The sequence below is a fragment of the Alexandromys fortis genome, unplaced genomic scaffold, assembly GCF_014885135.2.
Source record: "Alexandromys fortis isolate MF-2015 unplaced genomic scaffold, M_Fortis_MF-2015_v1.1 scaffold_13, whole genome shotgun sequence".
NCBI classification, from domain to species: Eukaryota; Metazoa; Chordata; class Mammalia; order Rodentia; family Cricetidae; genus Alexandromys; species Alexandromys fortis.
The window spans coordinates 12,266,466-12,282,230 of NW_026067908.1; the positions used below are offsets into that span (position 1 = coordinate 12,266,466).

Below are 15,765 nucleotides of genomic sequence, written 5' to 3' on the forward strand. Positions count from 1 at the left end.
AAGGTTATCACTTGAAATCATGACCCTGCCACACGCCAGGCCTATGACTTTCTGACCTCAGTTTCCTATCTGTACAACAGGGACAACAGCATCTTAGAGCTGTGGGGATCGTAAGGCATGCAGAAGGGTCGAGCCCCCAATGAGCGATGCTAGCAACAAAAGGATATCACCAATCTGTACTGCGACAATGTCACACACAGCTCTGCCTTCACAACATTGTTTAATCTCTTTCAAAACGATTAGCCCATCCTCCTGTAAATCCACCGACAAACATTCTAAAGGAATTATCTATTCAAAACTTAGACATGCTTTCTAATTCTTTTCAAAAGAAATGTTATTCAGAAGCAAATTATATATAAATATGTTGTCTCTGAGTTTATTAAAAGACCTTTTGTTCCAGAAATAAATGGTTTGTTTAATTTAATTACTAAATCTAAATGATCAAATTACTCATGCAATAAAAGTTTAACAAGAGTGATTAAACTAGCATTAAATGAGAGATTCTCATTAAAGATTACTATGGATGAAGGTTATATATTTCAAAAGGAATTAGGAGATTTTTCTGAGGCAATCGGGATTATCTGCTTAACCAATAATTGTGGCAAACTACAAAGAAAATGTAAACCACAGTGGTGGGCTTGCTAACCTGGTAGCTGCAGCAGCCAATGCTCTTTTACTACGGACCAATCTGACTTAGAAAAAAAAATTACAACTGAATTATGAATCTAATTATGGCAAAAATATTACGTATCCATATAAGGCACTATAAAATGTGAACTGAGCCAGGGGCGCTATATTGGATTAAATACCTGGCAGGGCTGACTGGAGGAGGAAACAGAAATTACAGCCCCTGGTGTCTCCTCCATGAGCTCCCAAGGGTAAAATGTAGGTGCCGTCATACAAGAGGGTAGGTCCATTTGTAAACATACCTCAAACAATCCACGATCAATAGGGAAGAGTCTTCTTAGAACCTGTAGGGCGTGTTCCCTTTCTGTAAAGAAGGGCAACCAACACAGAAGGAAGGAAGCCAGGACAGTACAGGCTATCTTAATCAACAACTCAAACCTAGAACAGAGATCAGAGATGAGCAGTAAGACAGAGAAAGGCCAACACCTCTTGAACAGTGATGTGAATATCATTTAGTACAATAACTGCAAATACAACAGTACTGTCAATCAATACTACCAATAAGATGGGAATCCACTCACAACTGTAAAAAAGACTCATTTCTCCAGCCAAGGACCCACTGCGATCATAATTAGCATTTAGCTTGGATGCCATCGCTATAAGCATGAAGGAATGCAGTCATAAAGAAAAATGTCAAGCAGGATGTATTTTTAATAAGTGGATGGCGCTAAAGTGGGCAGCTAAGGTGACAGCACTTGGCAGCAGTGCCCGGAGAGCCGGCCCACACTGCCTCCAACACGTCTGCGGATCACAACAGTCCTGGAGTTACGAAGACTGAGAGGATATGATATAAGGCAACAGCTTCCTTCCCATTTATTAATGTACAGCCAACACATTTCTAAGAATCCATCCTCCGCCAGATAAGTATGCAAATAAATTCTCAGAAAATGTTTAATTCTGTGTTTTAAAAGTCACTTACCCCTTTCCTCTGAGGCCCTTTTTATAACACTTGCCAAGTAAAAAGCAAAAAAAAGGCAGGGAATGGTAGAGCTCCATCTGTTTATAATTTAGAGCTAAGCAAAACGCCAATGACCCTAGCAGGTCCCAGTCACAAGATACTCCAAGAACACCCCACAAAGCAAAGCCAAGACTCACAGAATTATACATGTCCCGGTGTCAAGGAAAATTAGCTCAGTAATTGAGACGCAGAGCTTGCATTTGATAAAACATATTTCTTGTGTGATTTAAAAATAACATGTAAACTGAAAGCTTACTTCTAAATATAACTGAAAATATCAAAGTGATAAAAAAGTATACAAAGCAACCTCAAACATATTGTCTGCTGCTAAACAGCAATGTGTAAAGGGTTACAGGGGTTATTAATACTGACAACATAGCTTTGTTCCTGTTAACTACTTCACAATATTATTAAAATAATATGCCAAATCTACAGACTGAAACTCCTCGGCAGCAGTTCAGTAATGACAACAAAATTACTGTTGTCATCGTATGCTTCTGTCAATCAGATAAAGAATCAAAAGAAAAAGAGTAGAGAGAGAAAGACAATTTTAATTAGAAATTCAAAATGTACCTAACAAAACAAATGGAATTTAATAGAGGTGCTAATGGCAAAGACAGAGTAATTGTCTATAAAACGCAATAGAGAAGAGCAAACATGCAGAAGAGGGAAATTAAAAACTCTGACAGCTGGCTAATAAGCTCAGAAAGGAGAAAAGCAAGAAAGTTGTCAACGAAATTAAAGAGTATGAGCCTTTAAAAAAATGAATGGATCCAGTGTCCAAAACAAGTGGGAAGAACATTGATCTGCGCCTAAGTGAACCACTGCACATTTTAGAGCCAACAGGTAAATAAAAACAGTGATTAGGGCCAGTGAGAGGGCTCAGCAGGTAAAGGGGTCTGCCGCCAGGCCTGATGACCCGAGTTCAATTCCCAGCACCCACATGGCAGCTCACAACTGTCTGTAAGTACAGCTCTAGGGGATCAGACACAGACACGCACATAGGCAAAACACCAATGCACATAAAATAAGAATAAATTATAAAAAAGGGAGAAAAATGTTGGATGTGGTAGCACACATCTTTAATACCAGAACTAGAGAGGCAAAGGCAGGTGGCTCTCTATGAGTTTAGACAAGTCTGGTCTACAGCAAATTCCAGGATAGCCAGGGCTACACAGAGATACTCTGTCCCAAAAGAAAAAAAGGAAAGAAAAAAAGAACATAGTTAATAAAATTAGAAATAAGGAAAGAATACATAATCATGTAAAAAAATATAACCCCACAAAAATTACATAACTCAAAAACTTGAATACTTTAATTCCCTACACCTGACTTTTATCAACCCTTTATATCAAGTGAAAAGAATTCATATACGTAAGTATACTAGCATGTATGAAAATAGAAAATGGCAATGCTACATGCAGTAAGCCTAGATCATAATAAATAACTGGTTTCATTTCTAATTGAATAAAGGATACTGAAAATGTCCATAGTCGATAAGAATAAGACCTGGATACAGCAATATGCATAATGCACTAGCGATCTGTGAAGAAAAGCATGGTGGGTAAAGAGGTTATTACTACAGTAGAGACGTGCACTGTGCATCTAGCATGGAAGGAACGTCCATCTTCCCGAGGCACTGTCCTTCCTTAATCAAAACTTCCCATTTTCACGAGACATCTATTAAGACACTAAAGCTTTCATGAGGGCAACAGAAAATACTTTAATTAGAAGTAAAAATTACTGAAAAGAATTTTTTGTTTGTTTGTTTGTTTGTTTGTTTTTGACTTACACTATGTAGCTCTGGCTGTCCTAGAACTCACTATGTAGGCCCGGCTGTCCTCAAAGTCACAGAGATGCACCTACCTCTGCCTCCCAAAGTGCTGCAATTAAAGGCACCCTCCTGACCACACCCAGAAAGGCACTTTTAATAAAATGACTGGCTACCTAATCATTCAGTGTAAAATTCTCAAGTAAGGATACTTGACAATGTCTGTGAACAGACACACAAACTTTCCAAAATGCCCACTAGTTATCATGGCCAGCTCAAAATTGTGACTTACAAGCTTAGCAATAAACCCAGCATGAGATGGGTCAACAGCGCAGTATTCTAGAGTTCAGTGCATTCTGTTATTACTATAGAGCACTGTAAGTGAAACTGTTGGTTCTAAATGAAAATTCATCAGTAGAAGATAAAATATTCACTATCCTAGCTACTCCCAAAGAACAGGGTTTCCTTAAAGTCGATCCTTAGTAGGCTAGTAATAACTTAAACGTTTCAGAGATGAAATGTCAAGCAGCTTTAAAACTTACCTTTCTCTTCGGTGAGCTTTCTTTTAAGGAGTTACAGTACAAAAGCACCGCTGGGATGTAAATGAGCAGATCAGCAACTAAAACTAAAAACAAGCAAACACGAGTCCGTGAGGCGCTCCACCAGCCACCTTCCTCCTGCAGCCATTAACACTACTTACAGGCAAATCCCACGCAATTAGGCCTTTTCATTCCCTCCACTTACAAAGGCTGCATCCCAAGACAATTTTACAGTCATTAGAACAATAGCTGGGCACGGTGGCACATGCATTTAATCTCAGCACTCAGGAGGCAGAGACAGGCAGACCTCTGTGAGTTCTGAGACAGCCAGAGCTACACAGTGAGACACTGTCTCAAAAACAAACAAAAAAAAAGAATAATGGTATTTTTATCAATTTACCCAAATTTTTTTTAAAAATCAAATTTTTAACCCAATACCAAGCACTCTTTTACCTGTGGCACGCATGAAGAGCTTGTGCTCCTGACTCTCATATCCGCGTGATGTGTGCAGGGCAACCCAGTCAGGATTTATAAACCTCGCCCTGCAAATCAAAGCATATATAATATCATGCACTTGGTTTTAGTAAGAAAGACATCTGAGGAGAGATGGCTCAGAGGTTAAGAGCACTGACTGTTCTTCCAAAGGTCCTGAGTTCAATTCCCAGCAACCACATGGAAGCTCACAACCATCTGTAATGGGGTCTGGTGCCCTCTTCTGGTCTGCAGACATACATGGAAGGAATGCTGTATACATAATAAATAAATAAATAAATAAATAAATAAATAAATAAATAAATAAATAAATATTTAAAAAAAAAAAGACATCTGAGAACACAGAACTCTAAGAGTTGGCTGTCAGCCCTGAAGCTTCTTCACTCCTTGTGTCCGAGCATGTAAAATGCACGGAGGATATAAACAGTATCTCATCTGCCTTGCTCATCTTCCAGTAAAACCATGTGATATGAAGATGCCTGACCCTTGCCACTCTGGTGTAAAAAACAAAACCTACTTTGGCTGGGCAGTGGTGGCACACACCTTTAATCCCTGCACTTGGAAGGAAGAGATAGATGGATCCTGTGAGTTCGAGGCCAGCCTGGTCTACAGAGTGAGTTCCAGGACAGGCTCCATTGCTACAGGAGATACTGTCAAGATATTTCTCAAATATTTGTTGATACACTTGAAGTCTAAGAGAAACGGTGTCCCCAAGAACAGAAGTCCTCCTCTATAAACCACCTCGCTTTTTTAAGGAGGCGTGCCGATCCTATAGTTAAGAAGGTTATCTGGCAACACTCAGGAGGCAGAGGCAGGCAGATCTCTGAATTTGAGGCCAACCTGGTGTACAGAGCAAGTTCTAGGGCAGCCAAGGTTGTACAAAGAAATGGGGCAGGGGAGCAGCATTTGGACCTACATTTTCATTTACTTGGCTACTCCAGAAAAATGAATGTTTTCTTGTATTAGACACTGCTCAGAAGTCCAGGTGCAGCTGGTAACAGCTCTACTCTAAAACAAATGTAGGTTTTGCATTCTTTCTCGCCTGTATACCACAAACATTACAGAAATGTTCAAATTCTGATAGTGGTTCTTAAACTTGTGATGATCGAAGCCACAACCAAACACTCTCAAATAAACCAGACCACACTGTGTCTAAGGGCATAATATCCAGTTCTTTAGAAACCAGGAACTCACACATATGCACACAGGAGACTGTGATAGGCCGTGAGCGGTGGGTAGTCCAGTCCCCAGTACTGTAAATTGTTATCGCTGCTGTTAAAATACCTGGGAAAATAAAAAAGCACCATTCCATTATCAATACTCAAGACATAATTTAATATCTCATGCCACTTAATTAAAATTAAGCTTAATGGTTTAACTAAGACATTAATAATCACCCTATGACATCAAATACAAACAGGGATGCCCCAGTTGCCTGGGACTTATCGTTACTCTATTCTTTACAGACGTAGTAAATTAACTATATTCATATAACAGAATATATGCAACAAAGACAATCTGTATCTGATACTGTAACAAATTAGAAAACAGCACTTCTAATGCATAATTTAAAAAATGAAAAGCCAATGTCAAAGAACACCTGAAGATACGGCTTATAGAAAGAGGAAGACTAGATGGAGTAAGCAGGCTTAATGAAGGCTTTGAAAATAACTCAGCTAGCATATAAATACTCCAGGCCTACAGTAGAAAAGAATCTATGAACCAATGGGGAAAACCTGTCTAGAGTCCATAAAAGCGTCCAGCTCCTCCAGTTACAGATGTGGAGGAATTATATAAAACCACTGTGCCTCTAAAATGAAAATTAAGTTTATACAAATATATTTCTTAGTTATGTCCTTTCGAGCTAACCAACGTCTTCCCCTCTTCTCTGTCTCGGGAGCAATTTATGGTAACACAGATGAAACTACATCGCTCATACGTTGTTGCAAACAGGCTCATCACGGGGTGATGTGGGAGTGATTTCTTATTAATAAAGAAACTGCCTCGGCCCTCATAGGACAGAAAATTAGGTAGGCGGAGTAGACAGAAGAGAATTTTGGGAAAAAGAAGCTGAGGAGGAGTCGCCATGATGCTCCCACGCCAGACAGATGCAGGTTAAGATCCTCCTTGGTAAGCCAGCTCGTGGGCTACGCAGAATATTAGAAATGGGTTAGAACAATATGTAAGAGCTAGCCAATAAGAAGCTGGAACTAGCCGGGCCAGGCAGTGTTTGGAAGAATACAGTTTCCGTGTAATTATTTCTGAGCATAAGCTAGCCATGCGGGCGGCCGGGTGCCGGGGACGCAGCCCAGCCGCTCCTAATTTCAACAACGGGGGAGGATCCAGCCCACCTAGATTGAGGAGCTGTTGGCAGTTGATGGCTGCTAGGGAAGGGAGGGTCAGATATCTGGTAGGGTGCCCACGCTCAGTGGATGGCCCTACCCCAATGAACCCGCTGGCAGCGGTAACTGGATTCAGTGGGTTACAAAGGGAAGACATTAAGTTAGAGGGAGATTAGGACAGAGAGGGCAGCCTCCGGGAGAAGCTGGAGTAGGGAGTATGAAATTCTCAAAGAATACATTACAAATGTATTTAAGGGATCTCCATCGAGGACCCTATTATTCATACCCTGATTTGCTTTTCTTTAAATGTAGGCATGCATAGAGCTATAGTAAGCTATTAGTAAAATGCGGAAAGCATACTAAATGATGTGGGTGGGGGGTACTGTGGTACAGTACAGCTGGTGGCAGCTGGATGCTCCAGCAGAAACATCCACAGGAACATCCTGAGTCTTGTGTGTGGCTTGCACTAGAAGCCAAAAAGCAGTGTCTTCTCCGCGTGAGCTGCAGGTGCTCTGCACAGCTTGAATCTGCCAGGAACAATGGTGCACAAGGGTTCAGTTCTCTAGGAAGGGCTGCCTGATGACAGGCGCCAACTGTGTTACTTCCAAACTCGTACTACCAGAGGGCACACTGCAAGATGCTTTGCTGCATCCGCCTCACGGAGCTGTTCAAGCACCGAGTTAAATATGTAAAGCTGTCAAGTTACCGCAGCAAAGCCTAAGTGCTTAGCAGTAGCTCTAATTGGCCACCAACCACCAAACTACTGGGATGGACACAGTGATGGGAAGTCACCAAGACATTCAAGACTACACTTTGACCAAAACAAGTTGATTGGGTCTCTAGCTTATAAAGAAAAGGTGACTTTACTTCAGCCTTGAAATTCACTAGAGATAAGCGAAAGAGGAGTTGCAGAGACAGTGAGCTGTGAAAATGCAGACTGACTATCAGGAAAGAAGGAAATGATAAGGACTATGCTTCCCACTCTTAGGGTAATTCCTAACAGAGGGCGCCAGCTCATGGGCGCATTGCCTATAAACACAGCTACTCAGGAAGGGGCAATTGAATTACATTCAAGGCCAGTCTGGACTACACAGTGGGACTATCTAAAGGGGAGGTGGGGAAGAAAAGAAAAAAGAAGCTTGGAAGAAGATGGCTGTGTAGCTGTGTAGCATGGCCTAAAGTCCTTGCCTAGCATGCAGGGTGGAATGGTGCGAACAGGAATGACTCCCATGGTATCCCAGCACTCAGGATGCAGAGACAGGTGACTTCAAGGCCAGCCTGGTCTACAGAGTGAGTTCCAGGACCGCCAGAACTGCTACACAGAGAAATCTTATCTTGAAAAATAAAGAAACAAAACAAAAAATAAAAAGTATGGCTCCCATAGGCTCATATATTTCATCAGGAAGTGGAAGAAAGATGTGTGATCCCTGAAACCTTTGTAAACGTGGCAGGAGAAAACCAACTCGACCTGTCCCCCGACAACCGCGGGCACACTGTGGCATGAGCGCACCCCCATGTCATCACATACGATGAGAATAAACAAAACTTAAAGATTTCTAAAACTTAGAAGTTCTAGACCAACAGCATGTCCTAGCTAACCGAGCATGCATATGGAGGATTTTCAGGACTGTGACACTTCAAAGATGACATGCAATATGAAATACAACATGTACGAAGCTCAATATGGAAAAGATGAAAAAAATAGTGTTCTTCTTTTAAATGCCTTCATATAATCTATATTAACTATGATCAACAGTAAAACAAACCAAAATTATCCATACCACTCTTTTACGGGCAAATTAAAGGTAATTTCTTGCCAGTGTCTCTGAGCTTCATAATCACCAAACATTGGGGGTCTTCCAGCACCTAGAATGGAAAGCAAAAAGAGGGTCAAAATGGACTTTTGGCTTACAAAGTTGTTTTTCATTTTATTTCCTTATAAAAATGCCCTATATCACAAGGGCAGTGCAAGCTAGGGAAAGAACACAAGAGCTACCAAAGTCAGAGATGAGGCCTGAGCCCAGTACTGCTGTCACCAGTGACCACGTGATGGGAAGGTCCTCACTCTCCCTCAAGAGCCACAGTCTACCCAGAGAACTGCGGAGCAAATGCCAGAGAGGGGTAAACAGCCAGTGCAGGGCCTGGCAGAGCAGACACACGGTAAGCACGCGGTAAGCAGGGCCACCGCAGCACCACTCAGCCTTATCAGCACAGGTGTCTATGGCTGCGGTTGCTTTTTTTTTTTTTTTTTCATTTTTATTTGCTAGCTGTGATGGTGCACACCTTTAATCCCAGCTCTGGGAAGGCAGAGGCAGGATGACCTCTCTATGAATGCAAGGCCAGTCTGGTCTACACAGTGAGTTCCAGGCCAGTCCGGGATACCATGTTTACTTTTACTTCATGAGAAAAACTGGTCTGAACATAAAATGTCACATACACGTCATCTTTGAGCACTTGGTCCACAGCTGGCAGAGATGTTCTGGAAGGCTGTGGAACCTTTCAGAAGCAGAGACTTGAGGAAGTGGGTCACTGGGGCAGGGCCTTGAGGCCTGCTAGCCAGAGCCCCCTCCAGTCCTCTCCTCTTCCCAATGGGGATTCAGTGTAAGCAGCGATCCCACTCCTGCCTCAAACTGGAGGGCAGGATAAACTCTTCTCCCACAGGGTTTCTTCTCAGGCATTTGGACAGCGCAATAGAAAAAATAACAACACAAATACTCCAGGGAAGTACCACAAATTAACAACAAACATCTGTACTTAGAAACTGAAAATAAAAAACACAGGGTCAAACACAGAATTAAAAACAGGCTCTGTACTGACAAAGGTCAGCCCGTATTATCGAATGATTTGTACGAATGCTCAAAGGCTGCTGAGATGTCAGGCGCCAAACCTGAGGCCAATCCCTGGAACCCACATGCAACTAGAGAACCAACTACGAAGTTGTCCTGACTTCCACACGCCAAGCACTATGCACATGCAACTCACACAATAAGTAGGCAAATAAATGTTTAAAACAGCTAGTAATTTGCTTTTTATAAATAAGGGATAAACCTTTAATAACTAACATGTATGTCATAGTGCTAGATACAACAATCCTATGAACTAAGTGTTATGATTTATCCTATTCAAAGACTGGGAAAAGACGAAATATTAACACAAGTAGTCAAAAGCGGGGAACATGTAAACACAGCAGGGTGACTCTAAAATCCATTCTTGTTTTGTTTTGAATCTTTTTTTAAGGAAGTAAACTACTTAAATGGTTTATTTTTATTTTATGTGCATTGGTGTTCTGCCTGAGTCTGCGTCTGGGTGAGGGTGTCGGATCCCCTGGAACTGGAGTTGCAGTTATGAAATGTCTTGTGGGTACCGGGAATTGAACCCAGGTCCTCAGAAGAGCAGCCAGTGTTCTGAACCACTGAGTTTTCACTCCAGCCCCTAAAACCCATTCTTAACTCTGATCCTATCATGCCCACATAGATGACAGATCTCTATAGCAACTATCAAACACCCTACATAACTAGCAGTCAACTACTGACCTGTAAAGAAGCCCAACAAGGTACAATAGAGTCACAGGCTTTTTAAGGTAGCAACAAGGTGGAAATCAAAACCTCCAAGTATACTCCTCACCCAGCCAGAAGGTGTGTCACTGCGAATAGTGACAGACCCCTGCTCACTGAACTCTAACCCAGATTTTCTCCAGGTTTAGCACCATTAGTTGTTTGCACTTGCTGGCTGCACCCGACCAGTATTCTCTGAATGCTACAATCCCTAAGGAGACGATCTGCAATTACGGGAAAAGCAGACTAACAGCTCTCTGGCACGCCACTGAGTTACAGGCACTAGAAACAACCCACAGCACAAACACATTTGTTGTGGAGCAATCTTTGTACAGTGTAACTATGTATTACTCTCACTGGTTAATAAAGAGCTGACTGGCCTATAGCTGGGCAGGATAAGAAAAGGTGGGAGAACCAGACTAAGAGAATTCTGGGAAGAATAACGGCAGAGTCAGGCAAGTCTGTTGAGCCGTAGATAAAGCAGGAGATGAACATGTGCACTGAGTAAAGATAGCCAAATCAAGTAAAAGAATGCAGATTAAAGATACGGGTTAATTTAAGCTATTAAGAGCTAGTTAGAAATAAGCCTAAACTATGGGCCAAGCATTTATAATTAATAAGTCTCAATGTGGTTACTTGGGAAGCGGCTGGTGGGACCTACATACACTTGTACATGCACAATTCCCGTCTCTCAGATGCCATGCTTACTCATCTTCATATCCTCAGCATGTGCTCATCCCGTGTCTCTCAACAGCACCTGACAGATGCCCACCCAGCACTCGATACAGCAGAGACGGTGAAATGGTTGGTGCGACACAGCAAGGTGTCTAATTCAAAACCCGTGAGCCCTTCATTTCCCACTTAATGAGCACTCGGCACCCATTTGTGATGGCAGGCTAACTATGCCAAGGCTGTCTGGATATAAAGCCCAGGTATTGCCTCTGCCCCCAACGCCTTTCCTTCCGGAACTTTGAAACTTCTGTTTACCCTGCTTGCTCTCTATTCTCTGCATATCTTCTATCAACTCGTATATGCTGCCTTCAAAACACACCTCAGGAACCAGGGAGAGAGCTCCGCAGGTGAAGTGTTTGCCACTGAATCCTGCCGGCCTGAGTCTGACCCCCGGAACCCACACAAAAAGCTGGATGTGGCAGCACACGTCTGTAATCCCAGTGTCTCTGAAGCAAGACCAGAGGCAGAGACAGAATTATCCAAAGCCCATGGGTCAGCCAGTCTGCAACAATAAGATAAGTCTGCCTGGATGAGGCAGCAGGGAGAAGAGGCTACCCAAAGCTGCCTCACAGCTACCCACACTCACACACTAGGGTGTAGCTTAGTGAGAGTGTGACTAGGTGTGCAAGGTTCGATCCCTCACACCAAAGCTTTAACAAAATGTTGAACTATGTGTAGGATAAGAATCACTTCAAGAGCCAGGCGGTGGTGGCGCATGCCTTTAATCCCAGCACTTGGGAGGCAGAGACAGGCGGATCTCTGTGAGTTCGAGACCAGCCTGGTCTACAGGGCTAGTTCCAGGACAGGTTCCAAAGCCACAGAGAAACCCTGTCTCGGGGGGGAAAAAAAAAAGAATCACTTCAAAAGCTAGGAGTGGATGGGGCAGAGATGGTAGCACATGCCTTAATCCCAACACTTGGGAGGCAGAGGCAGGCAGGTCTGTGAGTTTGAGACTCGCCTGGTCTACTTCAGGCCAACCAGGGCTACAAAGTGAGACCCTGCCCACCCCCCCCCTAAAAAAATTAGGCACAGGGGTCCATGCTTTTAATCCCAGTACTCAGTAGAGGCCAAGAGTTCAAGGCCATTCTTGGCTGCACAGGTTAGGCCAGCCTAGGCTATACAAGCCTTGTCTCAAAACAAACAAACAAAATCATTTCAAATCCCAAACCCCCATGAGTCTCCCCTTACACGTTAAAATATAAATGGTGAATTACTGACTTCTCATGATATGTGTACTTTCCAGATCATGTTTGTCATGCAGCTACACTACTTCCTGATTGATTACCAAGTACAAATTTTAGTTACTACAACAGGGAAAAAAAACGGTTTTCCATAAATCAAAGTAAGCAACATGTTAAACATGTAGTAATTGTAAAATGTACTCAATTAAACCCAATAGGAAGAGAAAAATGATTTCTTCTAATTGTAAGATATGGCATGAGAGGAACCTTTGAAGTCCCATGGCAGGTCGGGCCCAAACCACTGCTAGTGATAAAGTTCACCACCAGAGAGCTGGAGTGTGCAACCTTTTGTCTGTTTTTTACAGAGAAGTTTTTTCTGTTTTTTTTTTAAGATTTATTTATTACTTATGTACACAGTGTTCTGTCTGCCTGTATCCCTGCAGTCCAGAAGAGGACACTAGATCTTATTACAAATGGCTGTGAGCCACCATGTGGTTGCTGGGAATTGAACTCAGGACCTCTGGAAGAGCAGCCAGTGCTCTTAACCTCTGAGCCATCTCTCCAGGCCCCGGGTATGGAGTTTTATTAAAAGGGAGGAAAGAGAGAATGAGAGAACAGAGTGACAAATAAAGAGGGAAAAGAGAGAGAGAGAGAGAAGGAGGAGGAGGAGGGAGGGAAGGAGGGGGAGGAGAAAGGAGGGGGAGGGGAGATCAGAAGTGGATGAAACTTGTCTCTTAAGGGACCTTTGTTTACAGTGGAATTGTGTGCCAGAAGCCGAGGGGGTCAGGGCCAAGGTGTTCCTGGGTACTAACACTAATAAATTCTTTAAAAAAAAAAAAAAAAAAAGACTCCTCCAAGAGTTTTTATGTTTTTCACATGTGGTATGGACATGTGTGTATGAATCTAGCCCAATGAATACAAACCACTAGATATAAGGCTTCTTTGGGAAGTGAGATGACTTAATATTTTCTTTTTTCAATGCCCTTTGGATAATAAAGTCAGAAAAGAGTTCCCTATACCTGGAAAAAGACATCAAACTCTCTAGATTTCCTAAAACTCCTCTAGAAATCGTGTGGTCGACGTGGAAGAATTGATTATGCTCTCTAGCAAACAGAAGAATGGATAACGACTCTCTTCAGGGTTGGGGAACAAGTTTTTATCCAGAGTCTGACCTACTTCAATAAATTCAGCTGACACCGGCTATGAAATTAGTACTTAAGTTTCTAAAACTGCTAAAGTGCCCTCAAAGCCAGCCAGAAGGACAGCCCAACTGCGCCTGTGGGAGCTGCACTCAGAAGAGCAAAAGGATCCCTTCCACAGTGATTAATTCCACACTTACTCGTGTGAGATTCAGAACGACGGGAAGAAAACACACAATGTGCGGTTACAGAACCTCAATGTTGCCAGGCTCCCAGGAAAATGGGATTAAGTAGCATTAAAAATATTCATGTTATTAATTGCTAAATTATTAAAAACTGTGTTTAATATAAAGAATAAGCAGCTGTCAACAACACATACTTTACAGTCCGCTTTAAACAGTCCAAGAGAAACTGAGCTGACAACATTTTTCCATGAATTTCTTTCTTGTTTTAGGTAAGGGCGTGTATGCAACCTTTCACAAACAGTAACAGAAACATCAAATGAAATCAACCAATTAAATCACATGCTGTCATGCTTTTTAATAACTGATATTTTGCAATAAATGATTTTTAATGATGTTTTCCTTAGATACAAATATGACTTATGGTGGGGGTCGGAGGGAACTAACAAAAAATAGCCTCCCTCAAGTATTATAACACTCTGGGTGGAATGTAAGGGGCACTGTAAATCTCAGTGAGAAATGACAGACTGGCCGGGCAGTGCTAGAGAGGATATCTCTGTGTTCAAGGCCAGCCTGGTCTACAGAGCAAGTTCCAGAACAGCCGGGGCTACAAGAAGAAACCCTATCACAACAAAAAGAAAAAAAGAAAAAAAAGAAAGGAAGGAAGGAAGGAAGGAAAAGAAAAAAAGAAAAATGACAAATTGGTGCTAAACTAAGAACCTGTCTATCCCCCACAGGTTGTTTAATGCAACATACAACATTCAGCATCTTAGTTCTATGAAAAGCAACACTAAAAATATAAAGAGAATAACTTTTAGGAAAAATTAAATGACAATATTGTATTTAAGTAATTTGCCTAAATGATATACACATTTCAAAGAAAAAATAATTCAGTAAAATGAATACACACTAACCTGACCTGTATGTACTTGAGTGTAACAGGGATTTGGACTTGGACGTGCTACCCAAAGTGACTTGGTGCAGAGGTCAAGCTGAGGTTGTCTCAAAAACAGCAGGCACAGACAGGCGTCTCTGACCTTTCCCCAGGGCAGGTCACAAGACCGCCAGGCAAGAAGTGCTCTGGAGTATCCTTAGCTCCAAAAACTGGGAGGCCAGGCTGTAAGAAGCAAGAAACTATCCGTTCACATCCCTTCTGACTTTGTTTCTGGTTACTGCTTGAGATGGCTTCTCCGGTAGCTCCAGCTGATTTTGAAACTCTGCTAATGAAGGATGACCTTGAACTCCTGGTCCTCCTGCTTCCACCTCCCCAGTGCTGTACCAACCCAAGGGACTGAACCTGTCTATTCTTTATTAGACCTAGTGCAAAACATTCCGGTTTCAGAGTTTCTGTCCTCATGAAGGCTCCCATGTCACATAAAGCTTACACTGTTATCTACACGGTTATCTGCTAACTTGTCTTTTGTTACACAAGCTCTAACAGAAAGCTTAGAAGGGTTGAAAGAAAAGCTTTTTTTCCTCTCCAAACAAACATTTCATAGTTACACTCATGAAAGAAAATTAACAAAAAGAAAAAGATTTAACTGGTGGCAGTATGTTATTAACTCTAATACAACCTTGAATATAAATTGATTAAAGTTATAATTAAATATTTAGAAGGTCAGAGTATCACAGACAACAGAAAACAGAATACAATGATATGCTTTTCTGTCATTATGGGTAGACATAAGCACTGAATGTGGACAGGTAAATAAGGTCTTATACAGACAGAAGCCTAAGGGAGCAAAAGTATCTATGTCTAATTCAGGGAAACAAACTTTCAAATATAAAATTATGGTCACTAAAAATAGTCTATTTAAAAATAGAACATTTCAAGAGAGGAATTTATATTAATATTTTTTAACATTTTTTTATTTATTAAAAATTTCCACCTCCTCCCCTCCTACCATTTCCCTCCCCTCCCCCTGCCCCTCCCTCTCCAGTCCCAAGAGCAGCCAGGGTTCCCTGCCCTGTGGGAAGTCCAAAGTCCTCCCCCCTCATATCCAGGTCTAGGAAGGAGAACATCCAAACAGACTAGGCTCCCCAAAAGCCAGTCCATGCAGTAGAATCAAAACCCAGTGCCATTGTCCTTGGCTTCTCAGTCAGCCCTCTTTGTCAGCCACATTCAGAGAGTCTGGTTTGATCACATGCTCCATCAGTCCCAGTCCAACCCAATGCCAGTGCAATATAT

General features: G+C 42.0%; 1 protein-coding gene across 2 annotated transcripts in view; it reads right to left on the reverse strand.

Moving 5' to 3' along the window:
* Positions 1-15,765, reverse strand: part of Alg6 (ALG6 alpha-1,3-glucosyltransferase) — a 41,659-nt gene that overhangs the window by 13,780 nt on the left and 12,114 nt on the right. For both annotated transcript variants that reach the window (XM_050136326.1, XM_050136325.1), the window contains exons 3-9: positions 8,571-8,655; positions 5,642-5,731; positions 4,409-4,497; positions 3,959-4,041; positions 3,120-3,188; positions 1,607-1,788; positions 930-1,065 (exon numbers count right to left, since the gene is read on the reverse strand). In XM_050136326.1, coding sequence (XP_049992283.1) covers positions 930-1,065; positions 1,607-1,788; positions 3,120-3,188; positions 3,959-4,041; positions 4,409-4,497; positions 5,642-5,731; positions 8,571-8,655 — 734 coding nt within the window. The remainder of the gene's footprint in view (positions 1-929; positions 1,066-1,606; positions 1,789-3,119; positions 3,189-3,958; positions 4,042-4,408; positions 4,498-5,641; positions 5,732-8,570; positions 8,656-15,765) is intronic.